The sequence below is a fragment of the Astyanax mexicanus genome, chromosome 25 (genome assembly GCF_023375975.1).
Source record: "Astyanax mexicanus isolate ESR-SI-001 chromosome 25, AstMex3_surface, whole genome shotgun sequence".
Classification (NCBI taxonomy): domain Eukaryota; kingdom Metazoa; phylum Chordata; class Actinopteri; order Characiformes; family Acestrorhamphidae; genus Astyanax; species Astyanax mexicanus.
The window spans coordinates 13913409-13936224 of NC_064432.1; the positions used below are offsets into that span (position 1 = coordinate 13913409).

The 22816-nt window shown below is 39.0% G+C and overlaps 1 protein-coding gene across 7 annotated transcripts in view; it reads left to right on the forward strand.

Annotated features, from left to right (window-relative positions):
• tasp1 (taspase, threonine aspartase, 1) overlaps positions 1 to 22816 on the forward strand; it is a 31896-nt gene that overhangs the window by 3033 nt on the left and 6047 nt on the right. For 4 of the 7 annotated variants that reach the window (XM_049472472.1, XM_049472475.1, XM_049472473.1 and 1 more), the window contains 8 exons: positions 770 to 972; positions 2647 to 2714; positions 4869 to 4937; positions 7974 to 8094; positions 8903 to 8987; positions 9380 to 9459; positions 11025 to 11125; positions 22487 to 22621. In XM_049472472.1, coding sequence (XP_049328429.1) covers positions 843 to 972; positions 2647 to 2714; positions 4869 to 4937; positions 7974 to 8094; positions 8903 to 8987; positions 9380 to 9459; positions 11025 to 11125; positions 22487 to 22621 — 789 coding nt within the window. In that variant the 5' untranslated portion in view covers positions 770 to 842. Of the gene's footprint in view, positions 1 to 769; positions 973 to 1091; positions 1591 to 1613; positions 2004 to 2646; positions 2715 to 4868; positions 4938 to 7973; positions 8095 to 8902; positions 8988 to 9379; positions 9460 to 11024; positions 11126 to 22486; positions 22622 to 22816 lie in introns of those variants that run through there. The other 3 variants (XM_049472478.1, XM_049472476.1, XM_049472477.1) reach the window with 3 other exon arrangements.

The following is a 22816-nucleotide window of genomic DNA, read 5'->3' on the forward strand; positions in this document are numbered from 1 at the left end:
CTTAATTACAGCAACTTTTAGACTCTTTGGCCCGTTTTTCTGCTCTAGAAATGCGTACTCTCTCCGCTTTTAGACTCTTTGGCCCGTTTTTCTGTGCTAGAAATGCGCACCCTCTCCGCTTTTAGACTCTTTGCCCCATTTTTCTGCGCTAGAAATGCGCACCCTCTCCGCTTTTAGACTCCTTGCCCCATTTTTCTGCGCTAGAAATGCGCACCCTCTCCGCTTTTAGACTCTGTGGCCCGTTTCTGACACCTAGCGTTAAACTTTGAATCTCACATTATAAAAACCTGCTTAACAGCGGGCCAACTTTCATTCTATTTCTAAAATACCTCGCGGGCCGCTCCAAAAAAGGAAGCGGGCCGCAAATGGCCCGCGGGCTGTAGTTTGGACACCCCTGCTCTAATGGCTAACTTATGAAATAGAGTTTTTAAGAAATATCTAATTAAAGTGTTAAAGTTGTTGGTGTATCTCTTTTTAAGGTCTATTTTAGAATAGTATACAAAGCCTTAACTTACAGCCTTTTTTATATTATATATAAAACTCCTAACAGTACAGTAACTCACAGACCTATATTTTAGCCCAGTCATGCAAAATAATAAAATCATAAAAATACTGTGAATACCGCGAAACCGTCAGAATCTTGAAAAATAGAGTGATATTCATTATTAGTCATACCATGTATTTTATTGTATTTTATTTAATGGTTGTTTTTTGTTTAATAACTAAATGAGGGGGTGTATTTTACATTTATTGTGCTTTGTGTTTTCAGAGCATGAGGAACCGGTATGTTTATGCTGTGAGTGACTGATGGGCCAAGATGCAACTGCTGCTTCACACAGGTCATGGAAAAGTTACTGAACTCCACAGGTTGCACAGCATCTGTGTTCCCACTGAACTGTTCAGGAACCAAGCAGAACAACACCGTCTCCAGCAGTGAGATCAGAGCGGCGGGGTTCGTGTTGGTGCACGCAGGTTTGTTTTTTTTTTTGCACTTTTTACAAAATTGTCCTGGTTGTTGGCAAATCCTTTAGCTCAGTTTAAAGATCTTCTTCCACTAAAATCCTCTTGTTCTTGTTGTTTGTGAAATACAGCAGGTCTGTCTGAGTTGCTTATGATGCTGCACATGAAACTCTTCCTCGACCTCCATTTTCTGCAGTAACTACAAAAAAAAAAAAAAGAAAAATGAGTCGATCAGGAAAAGCACCGTTTCTACGTCAACCCGTCAATTAGCATTCATGGCCCTGCCCACCTCAGCTCGGGACCGCCCACAGGCAGAGCTGAAGCCGGGCGGCGACGCCATCTCGTCAGATAGGAGCTAACAGCGCTAGGAACAGCATGCAGTTCATTCCTGTGTTATTTGTGCGAATAACACATTAGTGTTTATATACTTTACCCAGCAATTCAGAGCTAAGAAACAAATGGTTAGAATTAGTCTATGGATAAACACCACCAGCCAAGTACAATTGAGATAGATAGGTGTATGTTTACAACAGTTCTGTTTACACTAGTTTAAAGTAAAAATACACCTCAGCCAAACCCCGGGGTGGATTATTACTTTCTGGACCTGGACTACCCACCTCTACTCTGTGAGTAAGTAACTATAGGTTTAAATAGGATCTCCGGTGGATTTGGTATTTCACAGAGACTCTAAGACTAGGTCAGTGGCTGAAGTGCACTGAGCAGGGCATTATTACACATGTTGTAAAGTAACATATGACATCGGAAAGACTGTTATTAGTGTAAAAATGTCTTTATTTTAAAAAGTTTCTAACTGTTGTCCATCTCACTGCCTCACAGTGCTGTTAGCCAATCAGAGGCATGTAGGAACATTCATGAGCAAGAGCCGAAATCCTAATCCTAATCCTGTTTTTTGTCTTGGAACTCTGGGTTCTTTTGGGATCTCCTGGATGAGTTCTTCGTGCCCTTTTGGAGTAATTTCTGTTAGTCGGTCACTCCTGGGAAGGTTCACCAGTGTTCCATGTTTTCTCCATTAGTGAATAATAGTGAGTCACTGTGGTTCTCTGGAGTCTCAGAGCTTTAGAAATGACTTTATAATCTTTTCCAGACTGATAGATGATCAATAACTGTTTTTTCATCTGTTGTTGAGTTTCTTCAGATGGGGGTTTAATAATGTGCTGCTTTTTAAAATCTTTTATCTGCTTCATGTTGTTTCAGTGACAACATCTCAGCTTCTATTAAGTGATTTCTTGATTCTACAGGTCTGTAATCAGTAATAAGGCCTGGTTGTGGTTAGTAGTAAAATTAGTAGTAAAAATTAGATTCCAAAAAAAGTGTGATTAATCCCAGATAATTTATGGGGGCAAACAGTTTTTACACAGGACTAAATTGGTTTAAATAGTATTTTCCCTATAATGTTTTGGTTTAAATTGTATTTTCCCTCTAATAAATGAAATTATCATGTTAAAAGTGATTTTTATATTATTTACTCAGGTTGTCTTTGTCTGATATTAAAGTTTGTTTAATAATCTGAAAAAATCTGAAAAAGTAAAAACAATGGAAATATGTAAGGGGCAAATACTTTTTTCACAGCACTGTATTTGTTTGGTTGAGAATAGCTTATGTTTAAATAGAGAAATATGTAAAAATACGTTTTTTTTTTTTTCTTTTTCTTTATTTCTTGTTTAGGGGCGGGGTATCATTCTGAATCCAAAGCCAAGGAATATAAGCATGTGTGCAAAAGAGCTTGCCTGAAGGTAAGTACACACTCTCACAATCTACCCTGATGCTCCATCACTCTGCAACAGGGTAAATCTGAACTCATCAGTCCTTTACATGATCTTCTTTCATTCCTCCAGAGTCTGATCTTTACTCTGTCTACTAAACTCAAGCTTTTCTTAAAGCTACACAGCTGTTTAGTCCATTTAATCCCTTCAGTTCTCTTCACTGCATTGTGTGTATGGTAAAGCTCTTACTTTCACTATTAAACAACATATCACTGTTGCTTTTATACTATTTGATTTATTTCACTAAATGTTTAAGTAGATTTTTTTTCCAACCACATTTCTTCCTGGACAATGTTGTTCCACTTTTTATAATTCATTGGGCAGTTTTTAACCCAATTTTAGAAGTTTCAGCTACAATCTCCTTAGATATTTTCGTTGCATGATTGTGATGCATGTCAATAAATTGACTCTTCTGAAGACCACAGGATGAGTCTTTTTTACATGTTTGTTTAACAAATGAGAAGCTACCTCCTGCATCAGTTAGAGTTAACAACTTGCCTATTTAAAATGTGTGTGTAAATGTATGTATATTTTATATTTGCCCTGTTCATGATATCATCGATAGATAACTCTACCCCTTTAGGAAAGAAGTCTTTGATATGAGTGGCATCACAACCTTCACATCGTTTTATTTTCTTGTTACTGAAGACACTTGGTGCTGCATGTTCAGCAATGACTAATATTAATTCACTTAATTTTTCTCATATTTTCTCCATACTGAGTGTGAAATCTCTACAACAGTCCAATTTCAAAACACCAGACAGAGTTGTCTACCCCGCCCACCCATTCATAGACACGCCCATCCCCTCCACAGACATGCCCACCCCCTCTACAGGCACGCCCACCCCTCTACAGACACGCCCACCCCCTCTACAGACACGCCCACCCCCTCTACAGACACGCCCACCCCCTCTACAGACACGCCCACCCCCTCTACAGACACGCCCATCCCCTCTACAGACACGCCAACCCTCTCCACAGACACGCCAACCCCTCCACAAAATCGAAGCTCACTCGGGTTGCCAGGCTGAGGACACTAAATCTACACAAACAAGTCCAAGACGAGTTCAGTAACTTCTACCCTGGCAAGCAACATTGTAAACCAGCTCATGTGGATTTTATGTAACTTTATCCGCAGTTCGCTAGCTAGCTTTATGCTAGCTGCATTAGCCTACGCCTTAGCCTTACGTTATACCAGCTGCTGCTCTGAAAATACACACCCTACAGCTGGAGTTACTACTTTACAGATCCCAGTAATAATAAACTGCAACATTATAAACCAGCTCATGTAGATTTTATATAACTTTATCCGCAGTTAGATAGCTAGCTTTATGATAGCTGCATTAACCTACGCCAATTCTATTATACCGGGAAAAATTCTGCTGCTTTAAAAATACACACCCTACAGCTGGAGTTACTACTTTACAGATCCAAGTAATAATAAACTGCTTAGTTAATCAGATAACATATAAATCTGTAGCCTGATCTAGATCTCACGTATGACCTGCCCTTGCTTTTCTCAAGTAAAGAAAGTGAAAACTGGAAATAAACAGATAGATAAATAGCTAATGTTAACTAGCTGCTAGGAATGGTCATGAGTAATGTTTACTGTTGGGCAAAAGAGGTGGTTGTGATAAATTACCTGGCTAAAGTAGCTTATCTACCTGTTCAGGAGAAAAGTAGCACCTCGGAGTCTGTCTTGTAGCCCTTCTAGGATTGAAGTCTTTTCAATCTGTCAAATTTACTGCCAGTATTTACTCTCGTTTTATTCTTTTTTTGTTGAACTTTTTGAACAAATGCTGAGGCTTTTTAGGCTGTGTAACAGCTAAGATCTGTTTGCTACACATACTGCACAGTTCTAGTTAGAAAATACTGGCTAAAGCTTGAACTTAATATCTGATGACACATTCTGATCATTTTATGATTTACTGCTGAAAATATAAACCTTATTGGTCCTTTAAAGAGGTAAAGCTTAAGCTGTCCACCCTGTCGCAGTGAAATACTGCGGTAATTATAATAATTTTAGGAAATCTAAATGTATTATTGAATATAATACAGAACAAGGTGCCAAAAGAACAAAGCAGCATAACAAAAATAATAAAACGTGTTTAATGTGTTTTGCAGGCGGTGGACAGACTGAGAGCGGGAGCCATGGCGCTGGAAGCAGTGACTGCAGCTCTCACAGAGCTAGAGGTGATTATATTTATTGAATAAATATTAGGGGTGTGACGAGACACTAATACCACGAGACGAGACGAGACACGATATTGGGTTCACGATAACGAGACGAGACGAGACACGATATTGGGTTCACGATAACGAGACGAGATGAGATTTAAAAATTAAATTTTAAAGAAAACTATGTTTTTTTTTTTTTTGGACAAAATCATATACCGCAAACTTAACAGACTGGTTTCTCTCACACATTGATTCTATAAGGAATAGAAATAAGAATAAAAAATAAAAATAAAACTTTTCTTTGTCTTATATAGTGCAAACAATAAGTGCAAACCACAAGCAGTTATATTAAGTCTATGGTTTGTGTTTTTTCTCCTAAATCTCTTGTAATTTAACTATGCATAACCATAACCAGTCATATTAAGACTATGCTTGAAGTGCAAACAGAGACAGAACATTTTTTAAATACAGTACAGAGCTAAGGGATTAGTACAGCTGCCTATGAAACAGTCACGTGTAGGATTTACTTACAGTATTTACATATGGTTTGTGTCTTGTTGGTCACTCTGTTACCGTTTATTGTTTTCACTGGAGCCAAAATGCAGCCAGACAACTTAAAAGTAGCAGAAACATCTTCTATATCAGGGGTATTTAATTATATTAAATAATTAAGTGTTATATCCTGTAAGGTTGTTTGAACTGAATGATGTAAAAATATAGAAGAAGAAGAAGAAGAAGAAATGCGTCTCTGGACAGATTTTGTTTACATTTGTCCCCTGTCTCTCTGTCGCGCTCGGCGTGACTAGTTTCCGCCCGTTCTCGTTTTTCCACCCGTTCTCGGGCTCCCTATCTCCTATCTGACAACACGGGTTCGATCCCGCGTGTTTATTTATTTTTTTCCTTACCGCGTCTGCACAGATCTGATTGTCTGAAGAGAGCGTTTGGTGGTCTTACCCCACACGTGATTGGTCTGTGAGTTTACTGCGCCACACAATTAAATCCTTCTCAGTAGTTTATCGGTTTGGGTCTGCATTGGACAACGTTTGGGTCCGGACCCAGACCGCGGTCCGCTCATTAGTGACCTCTGTTCTATAAAAATGCCTGAATTTTCCTTCTGCTGAGAGCTGCTTTCACACTCGCTGCTACTGGGTTGCCAGATCCCTCTTAAAAAGTCCACATTATACTGTTTTTTTTTCTCTCGCGAGACAGGTTTAGGCCTGACGAGAAATATCGTCACATTTAATCTCGCGAGATCTCGTGGCATGATATCTCATCACACCCATAATAAATATTATGAAATTTGAACTGATGTTAATGTAAGTAGCTTATTGGAGTGTCTGGCCAACCAAAATTACTCTAAAAGTTCAGGGACGACTCATCCAGGAGGTCACAAAAAACCCACAACAGCATCCGAAGAACTGCAGGCCTCACTCGCGCTCAGCATCCATGACAAAACATTCCAAAAAAAAAGGAATATTAAAGTGTCAGTCCGTATTATTTAGTTTCTAAACTGAAAGCAGAAGAATTTCTGAGTGGAGTAGAATATGGATAAAATATAGTGTTTAATGGTACCAGTGTGCTGGAACCACCATCCCTGCTAATCCTAATAATATATTAATTGTAAAAACTGGGGTGTCGGGTCGCTTTTACGCAGAAGTTCTTCTTCTGGCTACGTCACGCGTCTTTACATTTTTACGTCACACATACATCCTCTAAAACAGGATCCGGTTCAGTTTTACTGAAAGTGAGCGGCTGGTGGAGCAATGGAGACTTCAGAAGAGGAAACTAAGAGCTCAGTAGCTCATTCACTCATAGTAAAAGCAAAGAAATGAAGAAGTGAAGATTCTGACTGAGAGCTCTCTCTCTTTCTTTCTGTCTCTCTCTGACTAAAAATAACCTGGAATCAGATTCATCTGCTCAGAAAGGAGACTGCATCACACTCGCCCAGTTTAAAATGATTCTTCCGCATGCTTGGTGTAATTACCCATTCTCACCAGAAAAGGCAATAAATCCCCCAAACAACAAAACTTTTGGAAATGAACTTTAAGACTCATCTCAGTTTTACCAGAAAACATCTTAATGATTTATTAAAAGTAAAAAATGTAACCTCTTGGAAGATGTATGTCCCATTACATTTGGCTTAAAAGTAACACCGCATTTTGGAAAAAGAACGTCCTATCTACAGTAAAACATGGTGATGGTAGTGTGATGGTCTGGGCCTGAAAGACATGCTGTGATAAATGGAATCATGAATTTCTGCTCTCTATCAAAAAGTCCTGAAGGAGAATATCTGGCATCTGTTAGTGACCTCAAGCTGAAACGTACTTGGGTTCTGCAGCAGGACAATGACCCAAAACACACCGGCAAGTCCACCTCTGATTGGCTGAAGCAAAACAAAATGACCTAAATGCAGTCTGTGTATATTGTGGCCCACTATTGATGACTCAGCACAGGGTTGGGCACATTATTGACCATCAGTAAATTTTACATTTCATTTGTAAATCAAGGGAGCAGAGTCTGGAGGAAGAGTGGAGACACACAGTCCTAGCTGCTTGAGGTCTAGTGTGAAGTTTTTCACAATCAGTGATGGTTTGAAGAGACATGTCTGTCATCTGCTGGTGTTGATCCACTGTGTTTTATTATCAAGTCTAAAGTCAGTGCAGTTTTGTTTTCCCACAAAATCTTACAGCACTTCCTGCTTCCCTCTGCTGAAAACAACTTTTATGGAGATGTGGATTTCATTTTCCAGCAGGACTTGGCACTCTGCCCACACTGCCAAAAGTACCAATTGGTCTTATATAATATTCTAATTTTCTGAGACACTGATTTTTTGGGTTTTCATTAATGCTTAAAATAGAACACTCTGTGTTTAATACATCTATATAATATATGAATTACTGAAATAAAGTAACTTTTCAATAATATTCTATAAATTGTTTGAGATGTACTAGTATCTAAATATACAAGTAAAATGTAAAGCAGTAGTTCTATTGCACATAATTGTTGAGTCAGAACATTCTAACTGTTTGTTGTTTTACTGTTTGTTTGCAGGATTCACCGTTCACCAACGCTGGTACCGGCTCTAACCTGAACCTGTCGGGGGGTGTGGAGTGTGACGCGAGTATAATGGACGGGAAATCATTAGACTATGGAGCGGTGGGCGCTTTAAGTGGTGGGTTTGGTAATGCTTTAGAAGCACGTGTTCTGTTTGGAGAATGATGAATTAACACGTAGTAGTAGAGACCAAACTCTGTACAAAACCAAAGCACTAACCGAAACAAATAGAGCTTTTAAATCTGAAACTGTTAAAATGAACTTTTGCTTGGACATAAAGAAGTGACTCAAATCAAAAGATTTTTTTGCTCAATGTGGCTCTGATCTGATTTTTTCATGGCTGTGTGAATGAGCCAAATCAGATGTTTTCAAATCAGAGTCTCTTTCATATGTGGTTCTAAATCAGACACGTATCCGATCCACGGACATGCGACATGAATGTGAACGATCAAATCTTAATTCATGCATCTTTTTGCTTTTATGCATTAGTATTAGCATTAGCATTAGCTCTACGTGCTTTTCTGTCGTACCCACACTGCATCTCTTGGTGCAGCTGTGCAGCTATAGCTGCAAAAACAGCAAAAGCAAACCACCTGACCTCTTTTTACCTCCTGGACCTGAGCATGAACTTCAGAGCAGCTGTTTACCCTCCACTCCAGCTAAAGATGCTCCACATATGAGACTTTCAGGAACAGATTCGTTCACATTACACATATATTATACAGATCACTTACATTTACAGTGAATGTGAACCGTCAAGATAAACAAATTTGGATTTGGATTTGAGCAAAGTGGAAAGAAAATTTCTTATTTATGCCCATATTTGTAGTTCCATGTCTAAGCTGAGATTCCTTATGTGTTTTTTCATAGTCTGATAGATCACTTTACTATATATTAACCATTTAATCCAACATTGTTATTTTTAGGAATCAGGAATCCGGTGTTGGTGGCTAGAAGATTACTGAGTGAAGCACAAAAAGGGAAGCTTTCTGCTGGCAGGATCCCTCCCTGGTGAGCGATTATTAAATCATTTAATATCTTGCTGTATAGTTGGTAGAAATGAGTTTATAATGTTTAATTTAAAAGCTATTTAACCCTTTATTGCAGTATAAACAAAGATTTACATCGCAAGATAATAACAATTTGTTATTATGTAAAAAAAAAAAAAAAAAAAAAAACGACTCTAATTTCACCATTGGATCATTTTCCTCTATAAATAAATGAGCAAGTTTAATATTTCCTTAATGTGTTACCACATCCAATATAACATACCAATCCAAAACTAAATGATTTGTCTTCACGTTTTTTGATAATTTGAGATCTTTCCTGTGTTGCAGCATAATTGAAAATGTAGTTATGTTCCAAATAGATTTATTTCTGTTGTCTGTCTGTCTGTCTGTCAGCTTTTTAGTGGGAATAGGAGCTCAGCAATGGGCTCTCAGTCATGGAATACCTCCATGTCCTTCAGAGAAGATGGCCACCAGTGAGTATTTTACATATACACTGCTGTCAGCTGAAGCTGTTTCCATGTGGGTCAGCCAGATGTCTTCCTGTAGCAGTTTTCTCCAGTTTCCAAGAGTCTTTTGAAGGTGTAGATTTTTTTGCCTATTGCTATTCTGGCAGCAGAAAACACAGGTGCACCACTGACGGATTTAAACCCTGGAAACAGTCAACCGGTAATTCGGTCAGACTTTCATTGCTATCTTAGCACCACAAGTGCGTGTGAACACACGCAGCAGCACAAACCCAACTTTTACATCAACAATAAACAGAATAGTAAATAAAATAACATTGCTGTTATCGTAAATGAGCTGCTGGAGCTCCTTCACAGCGTCAACCAGCAGCTCAGTTTCCTCTGCTGAGAAGCGTTTGTTGGACACATCCAGGTAGCTGCACCGTTAAAATAGCAATCCGCCAAAGTCAGATATCACCTGACTCTTAAAGGGAATGATGAGCAAGAGACACTCTGATTGATTTATTTCACGTTACGCCCAAAATTAACCACACCCATGATTAATTAAGAGAATTAGTACATGACTTATGGGAGTTTCGAGCTGCGCAGGTGTTCTTTTCCTGTTGTTACGATAGCAAAGACACAATGACACGCCCTAAATCAAGCTGCATGGTTGATAGCTTACCTAAGGATTTTAGCCGATTCTCCCAACAGGCTTACAGCGCTGGTGATGCAAAGAAATTACTATTTTTACACCATTAACAAGCTAAAAGCTGCTCCACACTTCTCATTGGTAGAATTCTGGGAACCCTAACATTTAAAATGAAGCACTAAGCTTCAATGAAATTTGAAATTGCACAGTTAGTTTATTAAAAAAACTGCTTATACACACAGAAACCATAGCAACACCTTAGCAACCACTAAGCAACTACTTAGCAAGATCATAGCAACCACCACAGACACAATAGCAACACCCATGTATCAGCACTGCAATCTACCGAATTTTATGGACTATAAGGTGCACCGAATTAAAAGGCGTACTATCAATGAAGCTCTATTTTCTGGTCTATTTTCTTATATAAGCCATACCGGATTATAAGGCGCATTTTAAGCGCTAACCCATAGTGCTATCAGCTAGCGGTCCGTCCCATGTAGCTTGTTTTAACACGGTGTAAACACAGACTACAGTCCAAAATACTCACCTCTGAACGGTGAAAGAGCTAGCGCTTAGTGTGGTTTGCGGGTAATGCTAATACTGCTCCAGCCTTAGTGCTGGAGAAACTTCATTAAAACTCTTGTATAAGTTTATAAGCCTTTACTGCTCCTTATATACCATTCCTACATAAGGCGTAACAGATTATAAGGTGCACTGGTGATTAATACAGTATTTTATACAAAGATTTCTTCCCCTAAAATTGAATACCTGACACCTTAATTATAAAATTTCATTTTTCTGATTTCTTGTGTGAAATTAATCCTGATCCCAGTAGTAGTTTAGGAAGTCCAGTGACCAGATTATGATGGGTCAGAATTCAAACTTTATGAAATAAACAAAGTTTATGAAATATTAAGATTTTATTTTTGGTATTTTCCAGAATTTAGTCTGGCTGCTTACAGGAGGAACAAGAGGAAGATGGAGCTGGCAGAGAAAACAGAACATACAGTTCTAAAGAAGCAGCGAACCTCCAGTAGAACTGTGAGTAATTTAATTTAACGCAAATATAAATTCTAGAAAAACACTAATTATCTGTTCTTTAATTATTTTTCTGCACTATTATTGTTCTATAAATAGAAATAATTAGAAAATGAAAGTGCTTAATTCTACACATACATTTAACAATTTAACGACTATAAATCTGTGATTAATGTCTAGTAAAAAGGTTATATCAGTGATTTTTGAGCCTTTTTGAACATACATATTGCTGAAGTCATGCAAAAGCTTTGTATCTTTTATCTCAGAAATGGTGACTTAAAGCTGTTTTCAATAAAGCTGTTTTCAGTAGTAAAGCTGTGTTTAGTAAAGCTGTGTTTAGTAAAGCTGTGTTTAGTAAAGCTGTGTTTAGTAAAGCTGTATTTAGTAAAGCTGTGTTTAGTAAAGCTGTTATTAGTAACGCTGTATTTAGTAACGCTGTATTTAGTAACGCTGTATTCAGTAAAGCTGTTTTAGTAAAGCTGTTTTAGTAAAGCTGGTTTAGTAAAGCTGTTTTTAGTAAAGCTGTGTTTTTAGTAAAGCTGTATTTAGTAAAGCTGTGTTTAGTAAAGCTGTTTTTAGTAAAGCTGTTTTTAGTAAAGCTGTTTTTAGTTAAGCTATGTTTAGTAAAGCTGTGTTTACCCTTACGGAAGGAAAATATATGTCCCAATATATTAACTGTCAATATATGGAATTATTTAATTTCACAATTTACTGGTTAATTAGAAAGATCCAACAAGTTCAATCATTTTAATGGATACCGTATGTGCTACTGATTAATATGTGACTGAAAAAAGATAAAATATTAGATAAAAAAATACTGAAAATATATTGACTAATATATGGTGTTATATAGTAATTAATATATTACAATATATTTAAAAATACATAAGGTATTGCTGCTTTTCATATATTGTATATATGGGAATGTAATATATAATATGTTTAGTTTTATATGTAACAATATGCTTAATTATTTATTTAACCATATATATTACTAAATATTACCACATATATTTAGTTGTACCGAACAGTATATTTTACAATACACTGAATTATATATTTATTCATACATATTTCCACATATTACCAGATCATGTACCATATATTACCATATATGTTGCAATATACTTAATTATATATTAAGCAATACACTTCACTATATATTCAAGAACATATTTTAATATATTACTGTCAGTAATACACATACCATATATATCACAAAGTATTTTATTATATATTGAACAATACACATCACTATATATTCCAAAACATATCTCCAAATATTACAATCTATAATACACATACCATATATTACCACATATATCACAATGTATTTAATTACATATTTAACAATACACTTAACTATATATTCAAGAATATATACTACCACATACTACTATATGTATAATACAAAAACAGATGAAGGTATGCTTTAAGTTCAGGAGAACATTAACATTAAAGGGTTCCATCAGTAGCACTCGTGCCGTCCCACTGGCTGTAGCTTGTGCTTTTGCAGTCTTCCAACAATGGGCTGAGACAGTGATGGTGCCTTCCTTCCCCAGTTTCATCTTATATCAAAGGAAGAAAATGAGAAATAAACAAACAAGCAACACAATGCTACTTAGTTACCAAGTGGGTCAGAATACTCTTAGTTGAAGTATTCGGAACTCGTTCGTAACAAGCTTAATTTAACCTGATTGTTTAATAATGTACAGTTAAATCCTTACTACACAATAAATTAGCATAGCTATTTCATGGGATAACGCTAGATAGCTAGGCAAGCTAGTTATAACATATTTTAAAGCTAGGTTAGCTAGTTAAATTAAAGCTAGGTTAGTTAGTTAAATTAAAGCTAAGGTCGCTAGTTAAATTAAAGATAGGTTAGTTAGTTAAATTAAAGATAGGTTAGTTAGTTAAATTAAAGCTAGGTTAGTTAGGTAAATTAAAGATAGGTTAGTTAATTAAATTAAAGCTAGGTTAGCTAGTTGAATTAAAGATAGGTTAGTTAGTTAAATTAAAGCTAAGGTAGCTCGTTAAATTAAAGATAGGTTAGTTGGTTAAATTAAAGGTAGGTTAGCTAGTTAAATTAAAGATAGGTTAGTTAGTTAGTTTAATTAAAGATGGGTTAGTTAAATTAAAGCTATGTTAGCTAGTTAACTTAAAGCTAGGTTAGTTAGTTAAATTAAAGATAGGTTAGCTAGTTAAATTAAAGTTAGGTTAGTTAGTTAAATTAAATCTAGGTTAGCTAGTTAAATTAAAGATAGGTTAGTTGGTTACATTAAAGGTAGATTAGTTGGTTAAATTAAAGGTAGGTTAGTTAGTTAAATTAAATCTAGGTTAGCTAGTTAAATTAAAGGTAGGTTAGTTGGTTACATTAAAGGTAGATTAGTTGGTTAAATTAAAGGTAGGTTAGTTGGTTAAATTAAAGATAGGTTAGTTAGTTAAATTAAAGGTAGGTTAGTTAGTTAAATTAAAGCTAAGGTAGCTCGTTAAATTAAAGATAGGTTAGTTGGTTAAATTAAAGGTAGGTTAGCTAGTTAAATTAAAGATAGGTTAGTTAGTTAGTTTAATTAAAGATGGGTTAGTTAAATTAAAGCTATGTTAGCTAGTTAACTTAAAGCTAGGTTAGTTAGTTAAATTAAAGATAGGTTAGCTAGTTAAATTAAAGTTAGGTTAGTTAGTTAAATTAAATCTAGGTTAGCTAGTTAAATTAAAGGTAGCTTAGTTGGTTACATTAAAGGTAGATTAGTTGGTTAAATTACAGGTAGGTTAGTTGGTTAAATTAAAGATAGGTTAGTTAGTTAAATTAAAGGTAGGTTAGTTAGTTAAATTAAAGCTAAGGTAGCTAGTTAAATTAAAGATAGGTTAGTTAGTTAAATTAAAGGTAGGTTAGTTAGTTAAATTAAAGCTAAGGTAGCTAGTTAAATTAAAGCTAGGTTAGTTAGTTAACTTAAAGCTAGGTTTGGTAACGTTAAATTAAAGCTAGGTTAGTTAAATTAAAGCTAGGTTAGATAGTTAAATTAAAGCTAAGGTAGCTAGTTAAATTAAAGATAGGTTAGTTAGTTAAATTAAAGTTAGGTAAGCTAGTTAAATTAAAGCTAAGTTTGGTAACGTTAAATTAAAGCTAGGTTAGTTAAATTAAAGCTAGGTTAGTTAGTTAAATTAAGGCTAGGTTAGCTAGTTAAATTAAAGATAGGTTAGTTAGTTAGTTAGTTAGTTAAATTAAATCTAGGTTAGTTAGTTACATTAAAGGTAGGTTAGTTAGTTACATTAAAGTTAGGTTAGCTAGTTAAATTAAAGCTAGGTTAGCTAGTTAAATTAAAGATAGGTTAGTTAGTTAGTTAGTTAAATTAAATCTAGGTTAGTTAGTTACATTAAAGGTAGGTTAGTTAGTTACATTAAAGTTAGGTTAGCTCGTTAAATTAAAGCTAGGTTAGCTAGATAAATTAAAGATAGGTTAGTTAGTTAAATTAAAGTTAGGTTAGCTAGTTAAATTAAAGCTAGGTTAGTTAAATTAAAGCTAGGTTAGTTAGTTAAATTAAAGCTAGGTTAGCTAGTTAAATTAAAGCTAGATTAGTTAGTTAAATTAAAGCTAGGTTATTTAAATTAAAGCTAGGTTACTTAGTTAAATTAAAGCTAGGTTATTTAAATTAAAGCTAGGTTACTTAGTTAAATTAAAGCTAGGTTAGCTAGTTAAATTAAAGCTAAGGTGGCTAGTTAAATTAAAGCTAGGTTGGCTAGTTAAATTAAAGCTAGGTTAGCTAGTTAAATTAAAGCTAAGGTAGCTAGTTAAATTAAAGCTAGGTTAGTTAGTTACATTAAAGTTAGGTTAGTTAGTTACATTAAAGTTAGGTTAGCTAGTTAAATTAAAGATAGGTTAGCTAGTTAAATTAAAGCTAAGGTAGCTAGTTAAATTAAAGCTAGGTTAGTTAGTTACATTAAAGTTAGGTTAGTTAGTTACATTAAAGTTAGGTTAGCTAGTTAAATTAAAGATAGGTTAGCTAGTTAAATTAAAGCTTGGTTAGCTAGTTACATTAAAGATAGGTTAGTTAGGTAACTTTAGGTTACTTGCGTAACCCCGGTTCTCTGATAGCATGAGTGAGGTGTCTCAGTATGGGATACGCCCCTTCCGCGTATGCCTCAGAAGCTCTATTCCACTACGCCAGCCAATGAGGCTGGCTGACAGCTGTGACACTCGTGCTCCCACCCCCCGTATATAATACGGTGGCACAGCGTCACCTCCTCATTCAAAAAACAGGCACACCTCTTCCTCGCTTCACGCTGCAAGGAGGGTGGTCTGGTGAGACACCTCACTCATGCTATCAGAGAACCGGGGTTACGCAAGTAACCTAAAGTTCTCTTTCAAGCATTCGTTTCGGTGTCTCACTATGGGATATCCTAACTCCTGTATTGTCAGACAAGCCTGCCTGAACACACTGTCAACCAGCTAAGCCTCACAGTGGAGACTGTTCCCCGAGCCGGCGCTCAGCACCGCATGTGCTATAGTAGGTGCTGTTATGTCCAGTTTATAAAATCTGGTGAACGTATGAGGCGAGGACCAGCTCGCCGCTGCACACACCTCCTGAATAGAAAGGCCACTAAAGACCGCCCATGAGGTCGCTATGCCTCTCGTGGAGTGTGCCCGGATGCCAGACGGGACTGCTAGCACCCGTCTGGTGTATGCCAAAGCGATCAGTTCTGAAATCCAGTGCGATAGTCTTTGTTTAGTAATAGCTCTCCCTGTGTACGGCTTAGCCCAAGATACGAAAAGCTGATCACTCTTCCTAAAGCTTTTAGATTTATCCACATAGATACGCAGCGCTCGCACAGGACATTTAACATTTAACCGCTGCTGGTTATGTGAGGTAAAAGGCGGTGGATAAAATGCCTGCAGCTCCAAAGGGAGACAAGGCTGAATGACTTTGGGAATAAAAACAGGGTTTGGACGCAAACATATCTTTGTATCCCCCTGCGAAAACTGCATACATGAGGAGTGCACAGAAAATGCATGTATCTCACTCACGCGTTTAGCTGAGGCCAAGGCTAACAAGAATGCTGTCTTAATAGACAGGATCTTAAAGTCTACCTGGTCCAGAGGTTCAAAAGGTGCTGCCGACAAGGCTTCAAGCACCAATGACAAATCCCAAGATGGAGACAAGGGTTTGGAGACTGGTAGCAACCGCCGTGCCCCCTTCATAAAGCGGCACACTAAAGGATGCTGTTCTACTGTTTTCCCTTCAAATCCCACATGGCACGAAGCAATAGCTGCGAGGTAAACCTTAACTGTGGAGAAAGACCTGCCTTTATCAATCAGGTCTTGGAGGAAAGACAGTATAACCCCCACAGAACATTGAAACGGAGTTTCAAGTTTATCTGAACACCACTGCCGTCAGCCAAAGCTTGTCCGGCCCATGTGGAACCCCTAAGATTACAGTCAGACCTCTCTCTCTTACTCTGGCTAGAGTTGGGGAGATTAACATTATCAGTGGGCACGCATAAAACAGTGTGTGCATCCATTCGCGTGGATAAGCGCCGACCCCCAGAGTGGCACTCCGATTGTGCGGCGAGTAAAACAGAGGGCACTATGCATTCACTAGTGACGCAAACAGATTCAGCGTTACTCTCCCGTAACGCTACGAAATCTGTTAGACACTGCTCCATAAAATCAGTCTGCGTGCCAGCGTGCGTACCGGATGGGAACGCAGCCCTGCCTGGCGACTGACATACACCGCTGCTGCCGTACTCTCTGTCCTCACGAGAACGTGGCATCTCTTTAGAACAGGGAGAAAAAGTCTGAGTGTTAGCTGAACCGCCAGCATCTACGGACAGTTTATGTGCATATATAGCTGCCGGTGATTCCACCTGCCATCCACTGTCCTCTCTTTGTGCATGACCCCCAAACAGACAAATCTGTTGTCACTACTTGTCTGGCATGTACTGTGCGCATAGGGACACCCTGTGTTAGGAAGCGCTCGCGCTTCCACTGACACAAAGCCATCAGCGCCGTTCGGGTGATTTTCACTTTCTAGCGCATGTGACGTAACTGGTCCAACCTGAGCGAGGCCACTCAGCGCCGAAACTCCCTCATGAACCATCGGTCCAGAGGGACACCGTCTATAACTGAGGCCATCATGCCCAAAGGTGGGAATATAAGCTTCAGCAGAGCTAAATAAACTATCATTTTGAACGTGCTTGTCCGTAAATGATTGTTTAGAGCATGTAAATGCAAAATAGGTCTCACTAGTAAGAACCGGGAGTAGAACATGCCCCGAACTTGTCTGGGTGATGCTACTCTCATTGCTCTTTCCTTCAGTAATTGGGAAATTTACCCCTGAAATACCCCTGAAACGGGGAGGCTGAATGTTGAACTGCAGCCTGCAGACATTTCGCTTTGCTCTGAGCACCTCGCGAGATAAGACGCATGTGCTCCCGTTGTTCAGCTATGGGGCGTTCGCGCCCTCTAGCGGAAACGGAGTGCAACTGCAACTGCCGTCCACTGCGCATGCGCGACACGACCGTGTCAGGATCGCGTGTGTGATGCTTTCTAGCCCAGAAAGCAGGGAAACTTTCTGAAGCTTTTGTTCTAAGCATTTTATGTTTTGCAACATTTTGTGTTTTATTTTGACTCATAACATGTGACAAGCATAAAACACAGAAACACTTCGCTTTATTTAACACATCACTGCTACAATGAGTGAGGGTGTGCTTGGTGTGCGAACTGGGCATGTTTGGCACACAGAACATACGGGAGCGCTGGAACTGCGTTCCGCCTGAACATTGGGGAGGGGAGCCAGCTAAACGGGGGGTAGATTGGCTCCCTCCTGGCGCCAGATACCCATCAGGCTGACTTCTTCTGCCTCCTCACTATCCCCGTAGGTGGGTTGGAGGGCGGCTGGGCAGCTTGTGGGGGTGGCTGGGGCTTCCTAGACCAAGCAGCCTTACTTTCAGCGCTTCCGCTTTGACCCGGCTTGTCCATCTGGGGTTACGGCCGTTTGAGGATGCGAAAGCTGACAGTTGGACGGGCCGCCGCCTGCGTGAAAGTAGAGCGGGGGGGGGGGGGGGGGTGAGGGGCCAGGCTGTGATTTCCTGGGTAGGCACAGCTGGAGCGCTTCATCATCCCGTTTCTTTTCTTCGCACCGCTTCTGCATCAGCTCGAGAGCGGAGCCGAAGATGCCCCCGGGCACAACTGGTGCATCCAGAATGGCCTCTTTCTCCCTGTCTGAGAGACTCGCTAAGTTCAGCCACCTGCCTCTTTCCTGGACAACCATAGTGGCCATGGCTTTGCCTGCCGCTTGGACCGCACATCTCTGAAGACGGAGGGAGAGATCCGTAATCACTCAAATCTCCTCCCACTGAGGTGACCCTGGCGTGGCTGACGTGTCGTCCTGCAGCTCAGCCTGGTAGGCTGTAAGCATGGAGATGCCGTTAAGGGCTCTCACAGACAGGGCGACCGCTTTATAAGCCCGATCGGTCATGCTGGGCTGAAAGCGGTCTGCTTTGGAGGGCAGCGTGGGGCTGGAGACTGCTGAGCGGCTGGGGTGCAGGTGTGCTGCTACCAGGGGCTCCATGGGAGGCATGCGAAGAAGGCCTTCTTTCTCCATACCCTCCAGATCAAGAGCAGATGCTCCTTGGATAGGAGTTTTTCCCGTAAAGGGCTTCTCCTTCCAGCATGTAGCTAACTCCTCCATAAGCTCTGGAAATATGGGGAGTAGCTGTCTCGCTGCCCGCTTCGCCCTAGGCAATCTCTTTCCCTCGTAGCGTGACTTAGCGATCTCCGCTAGCACGGCCGGCCACGGGATGTTCAGCTTTTCAGCTGCACGCTTGAGCACATCCTGGAGGTCCACATTCAGAAACTGAGAGGGTGGTGTCTCTCCCGATTCATCAGTGAGCTCCATGGCACATGGGAATGTAGCCATCTGGGCGGAGGGGAGGAACGGGGAATCACTGAATTCATCATCCTCGTCAGAGATGAGAAATTCGGATCCGTCGTCCAAATCATCCTCTTCTCCCTCCAGTTCATCCTCTTCTGCATCCAGCAGAGTGGGGAGGGGGGCGAGGGTGTCTAGCTGGTCACCCCAGCTTAACCCCGCGGGAGTGGATGATGCAGCGGGCATGGCGACCTGCTGTGTACTGGGCGGATTCGCATCGCCTGATATGAGCGGGTCCCCGCTCGACAGGCTGACTTGGCGTGCCAGCCTGCGGCGTAGGCTTTTGACAGTGAACCGCGCGCAGTGATCACACGAACCGGGATCTTTCAGCGCTGCCTGGGCGTGTCGCAGCCCGAGGCAAGCGGCGCATATGTGGTGCGTGTCCCTGCTAGATATTTTATTCCCGCAGGGACACGACCGTGCGGGTTCACTATCCCCACTCGGCACTGCCTGCATTGCTGCTAACAATTAGCTGGTGTGCTAATTTGTGCTAAACTGCGCTATTCGGGGGACGATGGCGTGGTGGCCAATCTATTTCACCGTTAGCACAGGGAGCTAGTAACTAGCCGCAGCGCTAAAGCTAATTTGGTGTTTAGCTTAGCTTGGCTCGTTAGCTAAGCTAGTTCGTTTAGCCGTCGTTTGGAGACAACCCGACTAAACAGGAAAATATTCGGTCTATGGTGAAGACCTAAATAAATCCTCTTTCTCTTCAAAGTCGCTAAGCGCCCGGCGATGGAGGTATTAACTCCGTCTGTGGACTGTTTAGCTTAGGCGGCCTGTAGAAGAGAGAGTGTGTGTGTGGAGGCTTCTGGAGTGAAGCGAGAAGAAAGTTTTGAATGAGGAGGTGACGCTGTGCCACCGTATTATATAGGGGGGGTGGGAGCATGAGCGTCACAGCTGTCAGCCAGCCTCATTGGCTGGCGTAGTGGAATAGAGCTTCTGAGGCATACGTGGAAGGGGCGTATCCCATAGTGAGACACCGAAACGAATGCTTGAAAGAGAACTTAAAGCTAGGTTAGCTAGATAAATTAAAGATAGGTTAGTTAGTTAAATTAAAGTTAGGTTAGCTAGTTAAATTAAAGCTTGATTAGCTAGTTACATTAAAGATAGGTTAGTTATGTAACTTAAAGCTAGGTTGGCTAGTTAAATAAAGCTAGGTTAGTTAGTTAAATTAAAGCTAAGGTAGCTAGTTAGAACTCATAACTTAAATTGTGTAGACTAAGCAGTTTAGCAAGAATTTACACATCACTATAATTTTACATTGCTAAAAAAATACTTAGCCTTATTATTAGCATGTGTATTCTTTAAACTGTGTTATGATTTGCAACTGTTTAAATTAAGGACTCACCTTGCCTGATAACTGTAGAAGGACTGCGTGGAGGTTTATTTGGGTCAGTCAGTTATTCAGCTGGTTTTGCACAAATTCTCTGCATTTTTGTCTGGTCCCTCCGTCCAAGAAATGAGGGCACACATTTTATTCAGTTAATTCAGACTGAGAGAGTAAAGTAGTAAAGCTAGTAAAGCTCTACTTATTGTAGCTGTATTTTAGTGTAGCTGTATTTTTAGTAAAGCTGTTATTAGTAAAGCTGTGTTCAGTAAAGCTGTGTTCAGTAAAGCTGTGTTCAGTAAAGCTGTGTTCAGTAAAGCTGTGTTCAGTAAAGGTGTTTTAGTAAAGCTGTGTTCAGTAAAGCTGTGTTCAGTAAAGCTGTGTTCAGTAAAGCTGTGTTCAGTAAAGCTGTGTTTAGTAAAGCTGTGTTCAGTAAAGCTGAGCTGTGTTCAGTAAAGCTATTTTTAGTATAGCTGTGTTTTAGTAAAGTTGTGTTCAGTAAAGCTGTGTTCAGTAAAGCTGTGTTTAGTAAAGCTGTGTTTAGTAAAGCTGTTTTCAGTAAAGCTGTGTTTAGTAAAGCTGTTTTCAGTAAAGCTGTGTTTAGTAAAGATGTGTTTAGTAAAGATGTGTTTAGTAAAGATGTGTTTAGTAAAGCTGTGTTCAGTAAAGCTGTGTTCAGTATAGCTGTGTTTTAGTAAAGCTGTGTTCAGTAAAGATGTATTCAGTAAAGCTGTGTTTAGCAAAGTTGTTTTAGTAAAGCCGTATTTAGTAAAGCTGTGTTTAGTAAAGCTGTGTTTAGTAAAGCTGTGTTTAGTAAAGCTGTGTTCAGTAAAGCTGTGTTTAGTAAAGCTGTGTTCAGTAAAGCTGAGCTGTGTTCCGTAAAGCTATTTTTAGTATAGCTGTGTTTTAGTAAAGCTGTTTTCAGTAAAGCTGTGTTCAGTAAAGCTGTGTTCAGTAAAGCTGTGTTTAGTAAAGCTATATTTAGTGTAGCTGTGTTTTAGTGTAACTGTGTTTTTAGTAAAGCTGTTATTAGTAAAGCTGTGTTTAGTAAAGCTGTTTTCAGTAAAGCTGTGTTTAGTAAAGTTGTTATTAGTAAAGCTGTGTTCAGTAAAGCTGTGTTTTAGTAAAGCTGTGTTCAGTAAAGCTGTGTTCAGTAAAGCTGTGTTTAGCAAAGCTGTTTTAGTAAAGCTGTATTTAGTAAAGCTGTATTTAGTATAGCTGTGTTTAGTAAAGCTGTTTTAGTAAAGCTGTGTTCAGTAAAGCTGTTTTAGTAAAGCTGTTTTAGTAAAGCTGTGTTTAGTAAAGCTCTATTTATTGTAGCTGTATTTTAGTGTAGCTGTATTTTTAGTAAAGCTGTTATTAGTAAAGCTGTTTAGTAAAGCTGTGTTTAGTAAAGCTGTGTTTAGTTAAGCTGTGTTTAGTAAAGATGTGTTCAATAAAGCTGTGTTCAGTAAAGCTGTGTTCAGTAAAGCTGTGTTCAGTAAAGCTGTGTTCAGTAAAGCTGTGTTCAGTAAAGCTGTTTTTAGTATAGCTGTGTTTTAGCATAGCTGTTTTAGCATAGCTGTTTTAGGAAAGCTGTTTTCAGTAAAGCTGTGTTCAGTAAAGCTGTGTTCAGTAAAGCTGTGTTTACTAAAGCTATATTTAGTGTAGCTGTATTTTTAGTGTAACTGTATTTTTAGTAAAGCTGTTATTAGTAAAGCTGTGTTCTGTAAAGTTGTGTTTAGTAAAGATGTGTTTAGTAAAGATGTGTTCAGTAAAGCTGTTTTTAGTAAAGCTGTGTTTAGTAAAGCTGTGTTTAGTAAAGCTGTGTTTAGTAAAGCTGTATTTTTAGTAAAGCTGTTATTAATAAAGCTGTGTTTTTAGTAAAGCTGTGTTTAGTAAAGCTGTGTTTAGTAAAGCTGTATTTTTAGTAAAACTGTATTTTTAGTAAAGCTGTTATTAAAAAGCTGTGTTTAGTGAAGCTGTGTTTTTAGTAAAGCTGTGTTTTTAGTAAAGCTGTGTTTTTAGTAAAGCTGTATTTTTAGTAAAGCTGTATTTAAGAAATCTCTGTTTAGTAAAGCTGTGTTTAGTAAAGCTGTGTTTAGTAAAGCTGTGTGTTTTTGTGTACAGGTGGGTGAGTTTAAGCAGTCATTCTCGTCCTCTCTGGATACGGTGGGCGCGGTGGTCGTGGATCAGGATGGGAACGTGGCGGCTGCCGTCTCTAGTGGAGGTTTAGCTATGAAACATCCCGGCCGAGTCGGCCAGGTGAGACCCTGACACGCCGCGGCCTCTCAGTATTATAACGTTTATGACCATTATACCGACACGACTATCTAATATACGTCTCCTCATGTTTGAGCTAAACGGCTGTTCAGGTGCAGTTTAAACTGATTTATTACTCAGATAATGCATTACTACAGCTATTAACTAATTAACTACTGAAATCTTTTTCCTGTATTT